The 21,845-nt window shown below is 40.8% G+C and overlaps 1 protein-coding gene across 7 annotated transcripts in view; it reads left to right on the top strand.

Moving 5' to 3' along the window:
- sox6 (SRY-box transcription factor 6) overlaps positions 1-21,845 on the top strand; it is a 132,938-nt gene that overhangs the window by 61,036 nt on the left and 50,057 nt on the right. For all 7 annotated transcript variants that reach the window (XM_032522879.1, XM_032522897.1, XM_032522889.1 and 4 more), the window contains 3 exons: positions 4,860-4,949; positions 15,184-15,356; positions 17,063-17,131. In XM_032522879.1, coding sequence (XP_032378770.1) covers positions 4,860-4,949; positions 15,184-15,356; positions 17,063-17,131 — 332 coding nt within the window. The remainder of the gene's footprint in view (positions 1-4,859; positions 4,950-15,183; positions 15,357-17,062; positions 17,132-21,845) is intronic.

Below are 21,845 nucleotides of genomic sequence, written 5' to 3'. Positions count from 1 at the left end.
ATACACTTGGTAAAGAAGCCTGTTCAAGGCAATTATGGTTACTGGTACATAGATCATGTTGCACACAGTTCTGTTAAACAGTAGCATTCTTTTTTCATAGTAAATTGATTATTAGTTTTAAATGTAGTAAGGTGTAAAACATTGTGAATTTTAATTTTATTACAACAAATTTTTATTTTTATTTTATGTCATAGGTTAGAGTCACTCTTTGTTTTTAAAATGGTGCCCTTAAAATTTTTTTTTTATTCCAGTTCATAGATCTTCCTAACGCACCATTAAACATTCTGAGGAAATTTTGGTTTTGGTTGACTATAACTGGATTATGACAAATTGTAAAGAATGTGCTGCATTCAAGCTGAAGCTTGTTTAGGAACTCTAAACCTATTTCCTGTGTTCCTCGGCTCCACCTCACTGCAAATAGCATTGTATCCCTATTTGCCTCACTGTATGGGCCTCTGCATTCTGGGCAGGAAATTATTTATATGGTCAGTGTCAGTTAACCATCGATTTGGTAATTACATGTTTCCCCTTGAGGCTGGGACAACTGATATACAAGGCCAATGCTAAAGGGGAGGTCTCTTGGTCTGTTATCCATGACTTATGGCTAATTTGACTCTGCTCTTTTCTCTGCCAACGGCTTTTCAACACAACAAACACTCAAACACAAGTATCATCTTTCGTCCCGGGAGAATAGTGCATGCAGAGAGGCTCAGACTGTGGTGGCAGACAGTTGAAACGATTTCATTGCTGACAACAGAGAGTAATAAAACACCAACTGCTGCATGTTGTAACAAAACCATTTTTGTGCTTTGAGGCAGTCACAGTCTTTTGAAACATGATGGAGTGTTTTCAACACATTTTTCAGATTAAACCTTTTAAGAAATTGCAAACTTTGCTTTGTCAAAGTGAAGATGGCCTTTTGCCCGAGCAGTGCTGGTATATTTGCTCACTTGTTACTCACAGTATACACACTTCATATCTCCATGGCAATCTGAAGAGCCATTTGAAAATTAGTGTGCCATTAATGTTTAAGTTCTGCTTTATTACTGTCCAATCCAATTCCAAAGTGACAAGATTTGATTTGTTTGTGGCTTCGTTTCTCCGTCTAATTGGTGTTCACTCAGTGATTGGAGCTTCTCTACAGTTTGCAATGATCGTTTGAATCAACTACTCTGTTTAGAGCAGCAATAAAAACATAAATTAGCGAACAACTTTCCCCTACCTTTGCGTCTCAACCCACAAGCGTTTGTAGCTACCTAGCACTCAATTTGATAAAATGTGTGTGAACAATAAAAAAACAAATTCACATTATTAGTCGTTGCATTAAAACACCAGAATAACAACAGCGTGGGCATAATGTATGAAATAGGAGAGGGAAAGACAGATTGTGAGGGAGTCAGTCAGTGTCAGGACAGACAGTTAATGTTAACCTGCCTCTTAGCTTCACTTCTGTGGTTTATACTAAACATGATATTCTGGCAGCACTGACTGCCAGGTGCTGAAAGCTTTGTTTATGTCAAACATCAGCCGAGAAACATTCCATTGTTTAGATTTATGAGGATCATTAGCTTTGTTTTTAATACAGTAAAAAAAAAAGAAGAAAAAAAAAGCTGTAGCCTAATCTAGCCAACTCATCTCGGCTTAAGGTGTCTCAATCCCTGCGCCTGTTCACCCACATCAATAAGATCACAGAATACCTGCACAGGAAAGCTGTATACTAGAGATGACAGCGCTGATAAAAGATAGACATATTGAATTTGGCTGTATTAAATCAGTGATGACTATTCACTTTCTTCTGAGTGCCACTTGGAAATGCTTGAAAATCTCGGAAAAAGGGTTCAGGGAATTTCTCCAGCTGTATAGCTCCAGTCCCAGAGAAGAGACAATGAGACCCAAATGGGCTTAGTAGTACAGAAACCATTCCCCTCTCAATGGGAACTTGTCTTGGACACACACTCCAATAGTTTTGTCTTGTATGTTGCTATCTGTGCGAGCTGCAGAGTGGTGGGGGTCTGTGCCAGGCAAGGGTCCATAGGGACCATTGGAATCGCTGGGGCTGCAGGAAGTTGGTCTGAGTCCAGTGGGGCGATCTGGGCTTGGTGACAAGCCAAGCTGTCTACTGCAGGGACGCTGGGAAAATGTAAATAAGAGCCTGATAAGGGCTATTGTTTTCATTCCATTCTCATCCCAGCTGAATGGCCTGCTCCCCAGCCACAGAGCATTTTATCTCGAGAGGGGGAGGGAAAGAGATGGAAGGAGTGGGGGTGTGAGAGATTTAAGAGCCCCCATAGGAAAATAAAAATAAACTCACTGGACTCTTGTTTAAGCTAATTCCCCAGTATGTGATGTCCTACTTTGAAAGGACAAGAGCAGCAAACTCTTCTTTACCCTAAAAACTTCAGAGGTTCTGCACCAATGTCTCAAATTGTGTGTTTGCCTTTGAATTCTGCCAGCATTTCATATCCAGTGAAGTGTGAATCCTTTATTAGAAATAATTTATTTCATGATGAATACAGTGTATCCCTTTTTTGCATTCTCTATGTCCTAACCTGACAGTAATTATTATGTTGATACTAACCAGTGTTTCCATTGGCATCTATATTTTCTCCAGAAAAAAACAGACAGACATTTTAGAAACTGAAAAAGCATTCCTCCTATTAATCTAAATTCTTCTGAAAAATAGGCTGCGGAAGGGTGCTTTGAAAAAAGCCAGACATCTGACTCATTTATGGTTTCCTTGAGCACGCCTGCGCAAAAGTTACTCTGCTTTCACCAAATCCATTTTTGGTTGCCTGTTTTGTCCACGCTGTTCGAACACTGAAAGATATTTGAGAGTTATTTTATGGACTAATCCAGGTCATTATTCACCTCTCCCAGGTGGAAGGCAGGGAGGACAGCGGTGCATTCCAGCTGTAGTCTCTCCAGCGGAGGGATGGAGAAGTGAGGGAGCGGCAGCTCTCCTGGGAGGGAGGTGGAAAGGAGGGGGAGGACTGGAGTAGAATGGAAGCTGGCACCGCATTATCTCCAACAGTTGGTGCATTCCTTAATGATCAAGTGCTGGAGCAGCATCTGTGATGAAAGCGTGTCCGTGTTTATGTATTTGTGTGAGAGTGAGCATATGTGGGCATATAGCATATGCTCACTGTGTTTGTTTAATTCCCCTTTACACCACTTATAAAATAAGCCCTTTCTGTGCTTTAGGGGCGATTGAACTGCAGTGATGTTGTTCGGTCTGTTTGAGGATTATGATTCGAGGGGAGTTTGTTGTTCCGGGAGAGGAAGCTGTCTCACCCAGGGGTGAGGTGCAGAGAAGAAGAGTTGAGCTCGGCTACTCCCCCCTGCCTTTAACCCCTGTTTTAAGATCTGTGATCTCTGTGCCATGGAGGGAGTTAACACACACAAACACACACAACACACTCAGCCTTTTCTGTCTCCGTCTCTCAGGGTCAAGGGGACAAACTGTGAGTTGGGAATTGGAAAGTCAATAAAGTAGAAGCAATGCTATAATGACCCTGAGCTGAAGATGTCCTGTCGACCCCCATCACATTGGAGGAAGTGGACAATCAAACAAAAACGGTCACTCTGCTGATCTCTCTGAAAGCCATCCTTAAACCAGGCCACGAGAACTGCTGACCCCGTTACTCCCAGTTCCTCTGAAGTCAGTGTGTTTGTCAGAGGGACCAACATTGTTTGGTTTGTGGAAGAGATGTTACAGACGGATAAAAGGAAGCAACACTTGTATACATTCTAAACTGTAAATCTCCTCAGTGTTTGATGTCAGGGATAATAATGGTGATACTGGAAGAGTCCAGAATATTGCATGTGACAGGCCCTCCTCCTTGGAATCCAAAACATGTGTCAGCTACATTAAACTTCCTCCTTTGTGGCATCATTTAAAACACTAACATGCTTCTGACTTGTGTCCTTTTGTTGCCAGAAGTGTGTTCATAAACGATCCACTGTTAGACATGTGGTTAGACTTTTCATTAGGGTGCTCCAGGGCTTTGTGGTAATATTTAGTGCGTCTGCCTTGGTTTTGCCCGTTTTGGCCCAAAGCTAGAGAAACACGACTTTACAAATTCCATCATCCTCCAGCACTATATGAAACGTGAGGACAATTTATATTGAAAACAGCGCAGCTGTTTAGACAGTCCATGAATTGCTGTGCCAGAATTGGATTGTACAGGACTGCTGCTTGTTTAATCTGACTCAACAGGACTGGACAGGCTGCATGTCTTGGTCTGGTTCAAGACATACTTCTGGTGGAGACAGTGTCTCAAGGTGGAGGCTTGCTTGTGATGCTGGTGTTTGATGGGAACAGGCTGACCCCTAAGCAGTGCAGGGATGGTGGAGGCCTGGGTCAGCCGGCCCAGTGTGTTCTTTATCAGCTACCCCAGCGACAGCATGGCAGATTGAAGCCATTCCTCCTCTGATTCATTGTCTGCTGGACAAATGTTAATTGTTTTCATCATTGGCAGCTATGTGAATGCTCGGACATAGCCAGTCTGACTCCTTGCCTCCCACCTAATGTGTGCCTCTGCCCTTATGCTATCCCCACAATGCCTGCTCTCCTCCTCACTCCACCCTTAGCTCATTTCTCAACTGTCGGGCTGAGTCTCTGTTAATATCCGCCATTCAATACCATCTAATAAAATATCTCTGTCTCTCTTTCATCTGATACACTGACTTTATTTAAGTTTTTATTTTTATGTTAATAGTTATAGTATCCACAAAACTATACAAATAGAAACTATATACAATACGCAATAATCATAAAAAAAAATTACGCTCTTGATAGGGATTCTAAATAATCTTTTTTCTTCAAATTGTTTAACATTTTTTCCTTATTTCTTTTTCAGATCCCTCATGCATGGAGAAACTTCTTTCTAAAGACTGGAAAGAAAAGATGGAGAGGCTCAACACCAGTGAACTGCTGGCAGAAGTAAAAGGTAGGACTACACTGCACCACTTTAAACCGTGTTAACAAATCCGCCTTTCCTATCAGACATACATAATCTATGCACTGTATAATCTCAGAAACAGCCTTGTACTCTGAAATATAACAAAGGCCTTTGGCTGCCCTCCTCACTCATTTCTCTCCTCCCTTATCTTTTGTTGGAATGCCCAACTCTGTCCAAAGTGCTGTCTTCAAAATTCCAGCCCATTTAGACTCATTCTGAGGCTCTCTGTGCTTGTCAGCGGTTTATTGTTGTTGTCCTTTCAGACGGCCCTGAGCCTAGCTTCTCTGCGCTGGCACATGCAGTGCGTTCATGCCGCTCTGGTAATTGTTGAACCTAAAGTGTGCTTGATGCAAACAGAGCATTGCTGAGCTGAGCCGTTAAGAGAGGAGAGGAGATGGTGCGGTGACGCACAGAGTCGTCTCCTCTGTGAGCCTGCCTTTGAGTGGAATGTCTTGACTCTGACAGTGAACGCCCTACGCAGTGTATCAAGTGCTGGACTGCAAAGCACAACTCAGCACTCCCCCAAAATCTCTGTTTATGACAGGGTGAAGGTGGGCTGAGGATGGGCAGGGCTGCTGCTCAGTCCATAGCACTGACTGTTACTGAGAGCTGGTGTGTTTATAAAGTACAGGAAAGAACAATACCAGCTGGCCTACAACACCAGGCTGTCACTGGCTCATACACCTTCCCTCAGTGATGATTTTCATTGCATTATATTTGAGCTCTTATTATAACACTTACATGTTTTTATTAACTTTTCTGCAAGAATATTTGCAAACCTATAAAGAGAGCTCATTCCGCAGCTGTGCAGGTCATTTTGATAATTTGCTTAATTGATGCGTGGCATACATAAATAAAACTTGTGTGTTTGGTTTGAATTATTGAATTCAACCTAAAGAGAATTACAGAGGAGAGGGGGAAAAGGCTGTTGAATGTTCTAATAAGTATATTCATTGGCAATAACCTTAATGAACTGAAGGATGAATCATTGCTTGATAAACTAGATTCATTGTACTTGCCCTGGTGTACTGCATGCCCCTGTAGATCAAAGTGCACGTGGTAAAATGTTTAAAATGATTTAGTATTTTGAAAGCTGGTCTGTTAAATTACAGGCAGGGCATTTCTTATGTTTGATGGATGGGAATGGAAAGGTTACTTGGTGGTCTGTAAACAGGTAGGGAGTCTGATAATAAACACTATGGCCTCTGTCTGTTGGTGAGTTATGGAGAAAGTCTATACACCATAGTTACCAATATAAACGCTTTACCTATCGCAGTGGCAGCCTTAGATTTTTAATTAGCATGCCATTTAATATGACTGTAGACATTTCAAAGGGCTGCTTTGTGCTCCCCCTTACAAATGTCTCTCTCTCTGCGTTTGATGTCTGCCTGATGTAAATAAGGGCAATTAAAAAGAAGCCTAGGTCCACCTAATTAAAACACAAACAAAGGTACCTAGCAGAAAACACCTTATGATTAAGATCTAAAGTATTATGATGAATCAAAGGTTCCATTTAACGTTAGGTAAAAATCAGTACAAAAGACAAAACATGCCTGTACTTTTTAAATGAATGAAAGAAAGTAGACAATAAAGCCTGACATGCAGATAAAGTCTACAGTACCTACTGGCACAGTGGCCTTGTATATTCTATGCTGATCACTCACCAATTCCTCAACCAATTAAACTTAGCACCTTTTGACATTGTTCCAACAAAACCTTGAAAGGCAAGTTATTGAGTTATTGCAGAGGCAAGTGGTGGAATCTGACTGGTGAGAAAATAATTTAGTCTCGCTCTAGGAAAAATACAAAGAAACTAACAATAGGTGTGACAGAATCTGACCCGAGGCTTTTACCCATGAAAAGAAAGACATTCTTTTGCTGCACTTGTGTTCAAACATGCCCTGAATACTTTATCCTGTTGAGGTGAACATGCACGTACAGTAAACAAACAAAACAAAACAATAGTATCAACAACATAAGAGATTTGCTTTAAAGGTCTGCAAACCCAACCAACCATTTACCTCTTACAGATGACACACCTATAATTTAAACCTAATGTAATTTAGGTGTTTGGCTACATAGTGGGTTGCTTCCGAAGTAAAGATTTTTTTTAGGTTCCCGAGTCAGTACAAACAAGCTCACTAATCCAGTAGAGGCAGTGTGCTTGAACCAGACATGTAGAATGGTATTATTAAGGGTTAATGATCTCAAATCTCCATCTGCTTTTTTTCTTGTATGCTGTTAGGGCTTAGCATCAGCAGGGGCAGGCAAAAAGAAGGGTTTGCGAAGGAGCATTAGTGGCGGATTTCTTTTTACCAGTCAATTCCAGAGCTAACTGTTTGTTTTCATACCTGAGCTTAGCTGTCAATCTGCAGCAACGATGAAGGAGGGAGATGAAATCTCCTGAACAAAACCACAGAGCAAGAAAGGGAGGCCGACTGGAAGGGCTCCAAACCACAGAAAGTAGCAGATAATAGGAGGCAATGTGGAAGGAGGAGTGCAAGAGGTGGAGAGAGAATATGATTTTAGACGTGGATACTTAGACTTGACACTTACAATTATATAACCTCAAAGAGAAAATGTTTCTCTTTAAAAAAAATAAAGAAAAATTCAAAGCCCCCATTCTTCACATGATTTAGGACACTTAGATTCATTATTGCCCAATGTGTATGCATTCACATACATACATCCATGTGTCGAATGCATACAAATATAGTACACAGTGTCCCTAAAGAAGATAAGGTTGCTCTCTGTTGCATGCTTGCCATGTGCAGGGTCTTTAAGCCTCGCACTCAACAGAGCTGTTTAAGTTTCCCTGCTGAGCGGCAGTTTCCCCAGACCCCCATTGGGAGAAAAAAAAGATGCAAAATGCTCAAGCATTTACCCAAACTGAAGGGAAATATGTGGTTACTAAATTGGAACACAAGCTGTATTCATTCTCTTGGAATTTGCCAAAAAAAAAAAAAAAATTAAAATAAGAAAATAGCTTAACATTGTACACTAGCGTTGAAATGGCAGCTTGAATTCTGAAGCAGAAAAATTGAGGCTCTTGCACTGTCACAATCAATTTGAGAATGGTGTCAACATGACAGTGGTCGAGTGCACAGAGACAGTCCTGCGGCAGGCAGATAAGTAGAAGCTCTTTAAGAGGAGATCACAGGGCAGGGCCGGGCCGGCAGCTGAGACTGATTTGATGCTGGCCCTACCTGTGCTGGCTTTACTCCTACACAGACAGACAGGAGACCACTGTGTGAACACAGAGCCCATATTGTGCAGCCATGTGGGTTTGCTTCAAAACATGAAAAATGTAACTTTATTCCTAATGGTTTTGATGCCACTGGAGATGCACAGCACAATATCTGTGCACACATTTCCCAGTGACACTGACTTATATAGAAGCAAGTAGCCTGGTAAAAGAATTGTTTTTACAACATACTGTATATAAATATTATGTATATTATATTTACCCAAACATACAAAAACATTCACACAAAACCGTATCTGTCCAGTTGCTTTGAGTCAAAAATGCCTCAGTTAGCATTTTCTCCACAACACTTCAGTCAACTGTTTGCCCTGTGCACTCAGGTGAAATATGAGCCACAGTAAATCATTATTCCTCAGGCCACATTTGCCAGATGAATGTGTGAGAGTGTTGGACTGTGTGTTTTTCTCCTCTAATGAATTGAGGAATTTAGCTTGTGGCAATGGAGGTAAAAAGGAAGTGCTGTGCTCGTGTATTTGTGTGTGATAGGGATAGAGCTCTCTGTTTGCGTTTTGAATTATATTCCAGTGGTTTGTAATGGTTTGTTTAACTAATCACTTTTAAAGTTGTATGATACATTTCATGGAAACAAGCATATTACTCCTGCTTTCATTTGAAGATAATGTAAAACATTTACGGCGCTGACAAAAACACAACTGTCGTTTATAAAAGGGCACTTCCCTGAAACATTCACCAGCTTTCCCTCAACAAAGCAAATAGTGTCGTCCTCACGGCCATGAAAACCTGCCGAAGGGCTGACCAACGTTAATATTAAGGATATGAACAGATAGTGCCCGCTGAACAATCTGAATTGTCTCAAAAATGCATGCAAAATGGCCAAAAGAGGTTTTTAGATTTCATCAATAGCTTTCTCCTTTTTCATGACACTTCAAACCAACGGTATTTTTACCTGGACCTTCTCCAATTGCATGAAGAACCTCCATTATACTCCAGTTCTTAAAGAAAAAACATGCATTAAAGCACAAAGACATTCTGAATTCTTCTGTCCTATGTTAGAATTTTAAGATTTGAGGTTAGAGTTCATGTTTTTGAAGGTGGGGATTAAATACCAATCAGCTGCGGGCAGCTTAATTTACACAAATTTACATACATGGAGTATTTATAGCAACAAAGCAACAACTTCTGGTATAGAGCCAAGTAATCTTATTACTACAACCATGACAGCTTATGAACTAAGCATGTGTCCTTATATACTTGTAAATAGAAGTACTAGTCTCAGTTGTCTTTGCTTCCTAACTATTTCCTGTCACTTGTGATCTGAATTAAAGCCACATAAAACGCAGGTATTGTTGATACACTTATCCATCAAAGACAACAAATAAAAGTATTTTGAAAGACCTACATTCTTCTTTAAGTATCTCTGCATAGATAATACCAATGAATATATGTTCTGTGAAAAGAACGAGATAACATCAAACTCTTAACTAATTCACTTCCAAGGTTTTGCAGACAGTAAGCTGTTGCCTTCATCACTTTCTTGCAGCCTTTAAGTGCTTTGCAAGAGCGAGACCTTGGAAACATTTCTATTTTAAGGGCAAACAGGTCAGACTCATCACCATGAAGGCCATACAAGATGAATAGAAGTATTGGAGACCATCTTTGTTTACATGTCATCTATGCTGCCTTGCATACATCCCTCATGGTGCTAGGATCTCTGGTATGCTGCACTGTATTACAGAGGCAAAGAATGATGTATTCAATAACTGAAAGAACAGAAGAAAAGTTTCTGTGCTGAGTTATTTATTTTTTGTCTTCGGAGTGAACTTCAGTGTCACTGGCACTCCCTGTGGAGTTATATGTTCAGGTCGAGCCTCTATCTTGGCTTTGATGAAGTACCTTGTCCAGTGTCATGGGTAGACAGTGAAGTGCTGGAGCTTTCCATTAGCATAATTACACTGAAGAGTGACGCTTCCTCTATCATCAAAATATTAGTCTCCATCAGTGTTTGGCATGAACAGCAAAACCACAGTAGATGAAGTGTGCTTTTATTAATAACCTCTTCATATGCCAATCAGAGTATTTATTTCAAAAAATGGTCTGCTGATCCATTTAAATGATCTTGATTCCGTAAAAGTGTCTTAAAGGTCCATGGCATAAAACGTTCACTTTATGAGGGTTTTTAACATTAATATGAGTTTCCCCAGCCTTTCTATGGTCTCCCAGTGGCTAAAATAGTGATAGGTGTAAACCGAGCCCTGGGTATCCTGCTCTGCCTTTGAGAAAATGAAAGCTCAGTTGGGCTGATCTGGAATCTTGCTCCTTATGAGGTCATTAGGGGCAAGGTTACCTCTCCTTTCTCTGCTTTGCCCGTCCAGAGAATTTGGCCCACCCATGAGAGAGAGACATCATGGCTTTCAAATTAACAAAGTGGCAGTTGGTCAAGGCCACACCCCCAGCCACTACCTTGCCCCCCCCCTCCTCCTCAAAAGCTACAGACTCAGAAATAGCACATACTAAGGAAAGCTCATTATGGGACTGGCTCTAGTGGAAGTAATTCTGCACCAAGCCTGAGTTTTTGGAAAGAGACTTCAGATATGGTATTAGGGGACCACTAAGGTCTATATAAAAGCATCCAAAGAGCACCATGTCATGGGAACTTTAAAATCACATCTGTTGATAGTCAAATACATGTACACACATACAGATAGACATTTAGATATACTGTAGGAAACTTTATAATAACTAATACCAGACTGCCATTAGCAAGTAATAAGCTGTTACAAGTCTCAAGCACATACTCTTAAGTCGTTTTAAAAAATTGAGAAGATCTGAGATTTTATTCAAGTTGTTGGTCAGTTTCTCAGTGTGAATTAGACTGTGTGCGTATACCTTACAGGAAAGTGTAGGGACTGAGAATCACTGCTGCCAATGGATGACATGTGCTTGTGAGTCATTGCTCATGCTTGTTAATGGGGTTTTATTGGCAAGATTAACAGCTTTTATATCATGGCAGAGGCAGCAAGCCAGGTAAAACAGCTGTTGCTCATATTGTCTTGGTTGTAGGGCATGGAGACGCGTTAACACCACATTACTGGAAACACGTACGGCTTTGTTGCATTGTTGAACAAGTGTATAGTTAAAAGCGAAGAGAAACCATAAAACTAGCTCTTGTTATTCTAGCTTGGTTTTCTGTCAGTCTAGATCCTCAATATGACATATTTTTCAGTCATATTCAATATCATAAAAATGAGTATCGTACAAAGATTGGCTTCATGCTTTTGTTGAAGCAGTTTTATGGTTTTGAGGAAAGGTCTGTGGGAAGAAAATTCCTTTAATTCTGATCACTAAAGGTACCAATAATGCTATTTGCCGCGTCTCAATTGGCTCTTTGTGATTTCCACAGAAAGAATGGACAAAGGGTCAAATGAACTTGAACACATGCACATTTACTCAAAGGCATGCACCTTTTTATCAATTGGAGCAGCACGCAAAAAAAATTCTGTACACACTCATGTCTACTTTCACACACTTTGCGAGAGCGAGAGAGAGAGAGAGCGAGAGAGAGAGAGAGAGAGAGAGAGACGAGAGAGAGAGAGAGAGAGAGAGAGAGAGAGAGAGAGAGAGAAAGAAAAGAGAGAGAGAGAGAGAGAGAAAGAGAGAGAGAGAGAGAGAGAGATTTAGCACACAAGGCCTTCAAGCTATGTGCGGTCTGTGGCTACAGCTTGGTACAATCGGAGCATTTAGACAAGTCTTAATTTACTTAGGATGAGCTTGCAGCATATGGAAGCATCCACAATAGCTGACTGATAGAGACACAAAGGAATTCCAGTCTTCTGGTGCTAGAAAACCCAATTCAGAACTGGTCATAATGGCTCAGCTGTCTTAACCAAAGGAAAGGAAGAGAATAGGGTGCCTTGTGATTTTCCCCCTTTTCACCCTCACCCTCCCTCACTTTTCTTCTCTTTTTGTGCCTGAATCTTTTATCTGTGTTATTCACTCGGGACTCTTCAAAGTAACAAGCCTCCTTCTTTTTCCCCGGTACTGGACTTGGAACCCAAATTAGAGACTGCTTGATTAGAGCAGAGAGGAGGGAGCCAAGAAAGAGGGAGATGTGGGTATTGGACAGAACAAATCGCACCCCTACAAAGTGCCTTTTATCCAAAGACCCCAAGGCTCAAATACCCCCATCCCTCCCCAAGCAACCATGGCTCTGCTTGTTTTCCTCTTATCATTTATTTAGTCACCCATCGTTGATGTTTTCTGCCCTACTTTGCGACGTTTAAAAGAGGCAGAAATCTAAAAAGGTGAAAGCTGAATGCGCTGAAACTCTCAACAACACAGCTTTACGTCTCCTCCTCCTATGTGTCAATCTCGCATCTCTGAAGTTCACACAGTGGCCTGAGAAAAGAAAAACAAGAAAAGTGCCAGCACAGCTTGACCGCTAACTCCTGGGATCCTCTTCCTGTGTCAGGCTGGTATTGTCCTACTGGGCTTCAGTCGTCTAACAGGAGGATGTCACAACATGTTAGGTCTGGGCCGACTGCTGGGGTTTATGTAGCGCCAAGCCATCTCTGTGCTGTCTGTCTGCCGTCGGAAGCGCAATGTGAGGAGACATGTTAACGGGCAGACCCCAGCCCCACTGCTGTTAAAAGGCATGCAATATGCAGGAAACGGCCTCTTTTGTCAGCATGCTGGTCAGACACAGACCACGACTCTCCTCTTCTGCACCACCCAATAAAAGTTTTATCTGCTTTTTAAAACTGATCCATAATTTAAAGCAGGAAGAAAGAGATTTTTACACTAACCATCCAACAAAAAACATATGCGCCTGATTTTCTACTAAGCTTTGTACAGTCTTGAAGGTGAAGTTCTTCCACAGAGTCAATGTATTTTCATCTTCAGCATTCATCACTAATCTTATAGTACTTCTTGTTGATATTTCAGCATTGGATAAAAAATAACTAACAAAGTGTGGAATAATTAAGATTAAAATTAAAGAGGGAAGGCCCAAATAGTAGTCCAGTGGGCAGTCTAGACTCCCCACAATTCAGCTCAACATCAAAACAATAGGCCCTCTGTTAGTATTCTTTAGGTGTTCAGGAAGGACTGAGCTCTCCACTCTCTTCCATCAAATCCTTCTGTGGATCCTTAGCACTAGTCCCTCTGCACTTTCATGCCCACAGACACACAATATATATGCTGTATATTACAGTTATTTTTTACAGTCTTGACACTCTTAAAGTAGTGAGCGATCATCTCAAAAAGTTGCAATTAGGCAGGCTGAGAGAGCGTCATTGAGTCCAGATGTTTGATCCCAACTCAAGGTTATCTATGCCGGCCTCGAGGCCTGATGGCCGTCACCTTCATCTGGATTCTTTCTTTCTTTCATTCTCTCTCTCTCTCTCCCCCCTCCCTTCTCCTCAGCACAGTATTGATAGCTGTGATTTATTGTGACAATAACTGATGTATCTTGCTAGTGACCTGTTAAAGGCAGCTCCTTCATGGACACAGCCAAAGGTTAATAAAATTGGTGCTGATTGTATCAATTTTACAGATAAGCTATTCACAACAAGTGTAGTCGGATGAATAAGAAGTCAATTCAGGCCTTAGAAACTGCACACAGGCCCAATGAATAGCTGCTTTAGGTGGCTTTTTTCCGTTAGGAGGATAAATGGAGAATTGTAGCTCTCATCCATTGCAGCAGGCAGCGGAGGCAGAGCGAGGCAAACCGAGGTTCAGACAAGCCTGCCAGTAAATTGCCCTGAATGGGTTCTGGAGGTTGACAAGCCCTATTAAGACAAACGGCTTTCCTCATCGGAGAGATAAAATAAATCAGGTGTTTAGTCAAATTAAAATAGTTTGAGTAAAGAGGGCCCCTGGGAGCTCTCGGAGAAACTCAAGACAGATGTGGCCAGAGACGAGAGGAAGACACCCAGGAAAGAATTCAGCTCCTGCTGGCCCCAGGCCAGACTTCACTGTACTGTTATCTCTATGCTTGTATCTCTTTCTCTCTCTCTCTCTCTCACTCACTCACTTACTGTCTCTCCCTTTCTTCTGCCGGTTTTCCCATCTCTTTTTTTTGTACATTATCCCAGATCAGCTTGTCACACAGGAGTGCAGTGGGAGGAGAGTGAATTACTGTCTAGCCTCTCACTGGCAATTATGTTGGCGGTGTAAGTCAATGGTAGGATCACTTAGCATTGATTAGGCGGAGGGAGAGAGCAGTGCAGCGGAGCCGCTCTCTCTATCACGTACAGCGCGGACGTATGACTGTAGAGAGAGAAGTAATCCTATTGGTCTGTCAGTGCTTTTCTTTTGCATACAGTAGCTACACAGATAATAAAATAAAAAAGTGTATTGTTCAGTTTTCCTGTTAATGATTGTCATTGTTGAACAATCCTGTCAGTACTCTGTGAGGAGTTACTCCTAATGGTTTACTAGAATGGCCATAAAATGAAGAACTATAGCTTGGAGGTTAACACCGGCTCTTTCTTTATACTGTATTCACCCCTGGTAGTCTGACATAACTTGCCACCTCAGTTTGACAGCACACCGCAGCTCTTAGTCTTTATGCCAGGAACAATGTCTTCTCTTTCTTCCTGTGAAAGCTGTAAACACAAGCTATAGCAAATAGATAAATCCAGGCTGTGTGTGACCTTAACATTTTCCAGTGAATTCCCTGCAGTTGGTTGCTGCCTGAGTGGTTTTCTTTGTACAATATATTGTGAACAGTACTATAGCAAAATATGATGATTGGCGTGTGCAGCATAGTCACTTTTCTATATTTAGCAGTGTAAAATGGCGGAGGCCTTCTTTTTTTTTTTTTTTTTTACAAAAGCTGGTTATTTAGTCTTGGCCACCATGAAACGTTTTTTTTCAAATTTTCTTACAATTATGCATAACACAACCCTGTATCTGTGTTTATGACTCTGGCTCTCCACCTTGTGTTTATCCTTTCAACTCCTGACATCTCTCTCTCTCTCTCTCTTCCCTCACTAGGTACTCCAGAGAGCCTAGCAGAAAAGGAACACCAGCTCTCCACAATGATCAGCCAGCTGATCAGCCTGCGCGAGCAGCTTCTGGCTGCCCATGATGAACAGAAGAAGCTCGCCGCCTCACAGATGGAGAAACAGAGGCAGCAAATGGAGTTAGCTCGTCAGCAACAGGAGCAGGTAACTGATCACTGTTTCCTTTTCTTATATTCACAGTGTCTCGATTTTTCTTTTTTCTTTCACACCCCAGGTAATAGTCTTTTCCCCCCCTCACCATATTCCCACACATTTCTTTCTCTCCTTCCTATTGAAAACATTGATACTCCTTCCTCCTTTGTTGTTGTTTACTCTATTTCCCATTTGTCTCTATAATAAACCCAATTAAATACATTTTTAAAACAAGTTTTTTAGTTGAGTCTCTATTTCATATTAAATTTGATGGCTGAAATATGCCAGTAAAATTTTACTCCTCTGTAGGATTTGGAATAATATTAGATTTAAGAGATGTAACACTCTATATCATCTCAGATAATTCAGTCATGCTCTCTCACCCACATTTATGCTGTGTGGTAGGAAAAATGTTATTATGACTTATACTAACAAATGCAAGGGAATGTGCAAATTAAACGTTATATTAAACATGGAAGTCCTCTATATCTTATAAATCGAGTCCTATTAGAACAAGCCTGGCATTAGATGTGCAGCACAAATCAGGCCAATGAGCCATATTGTACAAATCAGCAAATTAGCAGAGGCCATGAAGTGTGTTAATGTCTGGGAAGAAATAAGGACACAAACTATCCACACGGGCGACACTTTTATTATCACCAGCCACCCTAATGGCTATGAGTCAATTATCAGCAAGGAGTTCACTCAGAGTTTTCTCAACACATTCTCAGACCTTCCTGTGGTAAATGAAGAGATAGACCATATAACTTGAAGTGATGCATTTGGTCATAGTACACTAATAATACATTAACAGTATTGATTTCTTTTTCAATCAATGATGTCCATTTGCAAACTACACTCAACTCTGTAGGCTTTGTGGACGTTTGCAGCATAAATGAACAGTGCTATAAGATATTTCATTATTCAATCTTGTTTTAAAATGGAAGAATATTAATAAAGAGAGCAAGAGGGAGAGATAGGGGGGGAGCCCGCTGAGAGCCAGAATGTCATCAAGCCATCAAGATACAACACAGTAATTAACTGTTGACACTTGTGAGGAAGCCAGCACAAATTAATCTTGACACATTTGCAGACGGCCGATATCTTACAGTGAACACTTTGTAATTATATTTAAAAATGAAAATTAAATGACACTTAAAACTAGGTTGTCATGCTCAATGAAGTGGGCATGTAGAAAGGGGGACTGCTGGGATTAGAAAGATTGCGGCGTGGCTGCTCGTCACTCAGGGGCAGCAGGGACCTCTGTCACTCGTACACTGTCTGCACCAGTTATCTCCGTCATAACCATGTTCCACGGCCCCCTAAATCATTTATTCTCTTTTACCACTCATTATGACAGTGCAGTTCAGTTAAGTTTGTTTCATGTTCGTTTAGAAATTCAAAATGTTTTGGTCAGATTTTGCAGTAATTTGGTTATAAAAACATATTTTGTCAAAGAAAAAAAAAGTAATATTATTTGGTCTCATAAATCTGCTACTTTATCCTCTTTATTATTTTCATTGTAACCACTATTTTAACATATTCCTATATACTGTAACTGGCCTGGATAGCATTTGGGAGCAGTAGGTCATCGGTATATAATGTCCAAAAAAAGAAAGAAAGCAAAAGTATGATATGATATTAGCTCCTACTCTTCTTTATGTCAGTTTTAACCAGAAGTAATTTAATTTCCTCTCTTTACTTCTGTTTCCAACCAGATTGCAAGACAACAGCAGCAGCTTCTGCAGCAGCAGCACAAAATCAACCTCCTCCAGCAACAGATCCAGGTCGGTGAATGTGTTTCTGTTGGCTCCCTAACACTCAGCAGCTTACACCTCACACTCCTTCCACGCCTATTACAACAACCCTTTTTTCCCTCCTCTGTGTAACTGGTGCACCGCCACTGTCACCATGAGCCATATGTCTGCATTTATTGGCACAGATCAATACAATTAGACATTAAAGTAAATGGCATTGCTTACTTCTGTTAGCCTATCCTTGTCTTCTTTTTCTTCTTTGAAAAAAAACTCATCTTTAATTTTTGTGTCACACTAACATTCATCACTCTCATCAAATGTTAATTGCCTGTTGGTAATCGGGAGGGCTTTAAAATATGGAGGAGAATAATTAGCACATCTTAATGAACAAAAAAAAGAGATGGTTGGGGTTGGAGGGTGGGGGGGCAACAACAGCTAATGAGTCCTGTTGATGGAAAGAGCCTGGAGGTGGGGGACATGAAAGAGGCTGGTAAATGCCTCTGAAAGCAAGTTGGCCCCAGAAGGGCAATGTGGCAATCTTTTGCACAGCACAAGAGCTACTGAAACTTACATTGTCATTATGCTGTGTGGCTGACAATGTGTTTTTCTTTTTCTTTTTCTTTCTTGCTGTTCCTACATTGATGTGTTGCTCTCGTGTTTGACCTATGCATTTCATGCCAGACTTTATCTTTCTCATTAGTGTGTGTATGTTTGTGTGTGCCTTATGTGATACAGTGCCAAGTGGTGTAGTGAAAGACCACCCAGGCAGCATGTAGCTGGACATGGTCAGACAGTACAAGGTTATGCAGGGTTGGCCACTGGCTCAGTGGTCAAGGCTATGGGCCTGGCTGCCTGTGTGAGGCTAACGTTATCCTGCTGGCTGTGCTTAGTGTCAGGCACATCCTTCTCCACTCACCTCCTCCTCCACTGCTTGTTCTTTTTATTGACGACTCCCTGTCTTGTCCTTTCATTTTCCCTTTTCTTTTATCCCAACCTCTTCAAACATTTACTTGCAACAAATTGTTCCTCTGGCACCTTTTAGCACTTTTCACATGAGATAGTTTATTTTATCTTCTTATTTGTTGTTGTTGCAAAAAGCAGTTTCTCCTTATAGGGCATCCTACACAGGTTGTTGCAAACTTCTCATTTCAAACATCATTTACTGCAACAACCAGATTTAACTTCAACAGTGGACAGTCTATACGGAAAATAATTAAATTGGAGAGACGCACAGAGCACAACACTCTAAAATGAAGTACCTTATATGTACTCATATCATGGAGGGCTCTTTACTTATGCTCATTGAGCATAGGGGTACATCTCTAATACATCTCACTTTTAAAGACCCTTGATTTCATCACAAATTTAAAGGCAAATGATACCTGAAGATTCCCCTTGATGCATTGCTTTAAGAGGGCAGGGGATTGAGTCTGTATGGGAAAGCACTTCTAAATATACAGTTGAACAGAGATACAAGTAAAGTCCTTCCTTGCAGAGCCCAGTTAGCCAGCATCTCCCTTGACCAAATGTGCCATAGATCTTCCCATATGCCTACACTAGACAAAATTATAAACGCAACACTTTTGTTTTTGCCCCCATGTTTTTTCATGAGCTGAACTAAAAGATCTAAGGCTCTTTCTATGTACACAAAAAGGGTTATTACTCTCAAATATGGTTTACAAATCTGTCTAAATCTGTGTTAGTGTTAGTGTGCTTCTCCTGTGCAGGTGTGCCTTGGGCTTGCCACCATAAAAGGCCACTCTAAAATGTGCAGTTTTGCTCTATTGGGGGGGGGGTTCCTCTTCTCGGATAAACCCTAACCCTGGGTGGCAAAAACAAAAGTGTTGCGTTCATAATGTTGTTCAGTATATAAAAAAACACATTTAAATAAAAGAGTCCTATGGTCAGACCATTTGGTCCACTGCCCTGTAGCCTCTGCTAGCTGCACCTTGCTGACAGAATACAACCCGAGAACAAACAAGGACCACTGTCAGTACTTCAAATAAGTTTGATTGTGTGCAACATTGTTTATAACAGCAAGTCCTTTAAAGCAGAAGAAGTTCTTTCTCCCTAACCTAGTTTCTCCAAATATCCAGAGTGGTGATGGCCACTCCTCTTGAGTTGGAGTAGGGAATAGGGTAGATAAAAGAGAGTCAGGGGCAAGTTAGTGAAGCATTTTTGACACTCTGTTTTCATTACTGCTGCCTCTTAAAAATGCCCTGGACATTTTAATATATAACAGCTTTGACTTAATTAGTTCTGTAAACAAGCCTCCAGCATGTATGTCACAGACTTTCAGCAAAGTGGTAAGCAGTGTTGGGGGATTGAGTTACTCTGCTATTAGAATGGAGAGCACAAAACTTTATTGGAGACCCCAGTTGCCATCAAAGTCCTTCTGTTTTGGCTTCAGGGAGAAAGCCAAGAGACAGCCTAAGCTCAGGTCTCGTATTGATGATGTAACTGATCACATCAGTAGACATTGTAAACTGTCTAAACAATAAAACCATGGGGACTGCAAGTGGAGACTCTTGTTGGCACTCTATATGTGTTCTTTCAAGGTTTTTTTTGCATGTGGATTGAAGGGACTCCGTCAGAAGTGTGTAGTTATAGAGGTTTAGTTTCCCTTTTTGAATAGCCATCTCTCTTTTTATCCTTTCCCATCATTCCTACAATAGAGGGATATAGATTTAGTCTTTGTCCTTTGGGATTACAATGTCACTTGTTTTAAGATAGCAGATGTTTTGATTGCAGTGTTAGGGGCTTATCAAAAGTTAAAGCCCAAGGCTTTGTGTGTTTTTCCCTCAGCTTGTTTGTATTCATTCAGACCATCCTCGTCGTTGAGATCGTTTTGGCACTAATTCAATCCCAGGATGAGATTAACTCTAAAGTTGATTTAGTAGAAAATTTGAAACACCACCAAGACTCCTGACAATTAAACATATATATTAGCAGAGAACTGGTTTATCTCATAAGTTACTTATCTCTCTGAGTCTGCGTGTAGGCACTGGGAGATTACAAAAAGAAATAAATAGAAATAATGAGACACCATTCTGTTTTTTACCGAGGTGCACTTAGCGTTATTTGACTCTCCTCTTAAATGTGTCACTTGGTAAGCACAATTTTATTGTTACAGTACATGAGAGTTAAAGGCAAGACGCATGTTACTAAGACGAGAGCAGCATCAGAGTGGCCACCACAGAATAGTTTATTAAAGTCTTTCTGGACAAAAAATAAAATACCCTCATGAGATGTGGAGCTCTATGGAACTCAAGTGAAAGTACTGTCCATAGCTATGCAGCAAGTGCCCATTCCCTCCTCTCTTCTTTGAATCTCTCACACAGATATTCATACACATGCACAGAGGCGACTGTGTCCTGTAAACGGGCACATAGGGACCCACACGTTGATACACACATCAAGAGAATAAATATTGGGGGAAAGGTCAGGGTGAACTTTATCTTCATAAACAGGCTGGAGAAAACAGAGCTCCCCAGATGAAACAAATTTCTTTTTATCCATTAAAAATATCACAATCATGACATCGTCATTTGTCATTGGCTGTGGCATTGATGTGCTAACCCTGGCCTGAGTACACTGTGAGATCCAAGATTTGAGAGATAATACATTTCTATGGAGGCCATTGTCTACAATGTTGTCTACACACCTTTAAATGATCTGTTCATCAACCAGGTCTGGATTTATTTATCTTCCTTTGACCTTTTGTTCTCTCCCTATACACGACATAGCTTCAAATCTGTGCCTCTACATCTTACCTTTAACCTTGTGTCCACAAAGATATACAAAAACACATACAGAATGTGTCTATCCCTTCCATTTAAAAAGAAAAATCGGAGATTGAAAGAGAAAAGGCCAGTAATTTGTTGTCTACTGCACACACAATCTTAGAGGCTTTCTCACATGTCTTTAATGGTTTAAATAAACAATGGGGGACAAGCAGACGTTTCAGACGTCATACGACGTTTCAGACGTCCCGAGATTCAAGATAAAATTAAATTACAGCAGCAACTTATTTTTGAACACTACGTTATAATGCAGACAAAATGATCTTACGCACCGCTGTTTACTTTTATATTTTTTGAAGACAAAATAAAATCTGGACAGAAGTTTGGTTTAATCAGTTGGACATGGATTTCCTATTTCCCTCTGTTACAAATAATCCAGAGAAGAAGAGGTTCACAGAAGAGGTTAGGCTGAAGTGTATTCAGTGGCTGTTGAGTATGCCCTTTTAAACACACTGTGTTTTTATGGTGGCTGTAAATCAATCTATAAATTGTGATAGGAAATGATATATGTATTGCTCCCTCCCCTCAACAATGCCATCTATCTAGTTACATGCATTTTTGGCAGAGGCCAAAGTTTAGGTTCTCTGGAAACATATGTATCAGCTTGGCAAATCTGGATTTTATGTGCAGATGTGGTCAAGATTAGTCAAGCTAGATGTATGACATCTCTCATGCCTCCTGTCCAGCTTGACCAGCAGTGACCATCTAGTCATTCCACATATTTAAATTAAATCCAGCCCATGTTTAACTGTGACACTGAAGGACTTTCACATTCTTGTTGTGATGCCATTCCAGTTTGGTTACCTGTATGCTCAGGATGCTTAAGTTCACAGTCCTGTTGCAACCTAAATCATCAAGTCAATGTAAGGTCTTTGCCACTAAGAAGCATTTGCCCCCTAATAATTGGCCTCTATCAGACTATATTAACGGTTTCCTACAAG

Source organism: Etheostoma spectabile, chromosome 1, assembly GCF_008692095.1.
Source record: "Etheostoma spectabile isolate EspeVRDwgs_2016 chromosome 1, UIUC_Espe_1.0, whole genome shotgun sequence".
Classification (NCBI taxonomy): domain Eukaryota; kingdom Metazoa; phylum Chordata; class Actinopteri; order Perciformes; family Percidae; genus Etheostoma; species Etheostoma spectabile.
The sequence above is the reverse complement of the archived record's forward strand: the minus strand, read 5'-3'. Positions and strand labels throughout refer to the sequence as shown.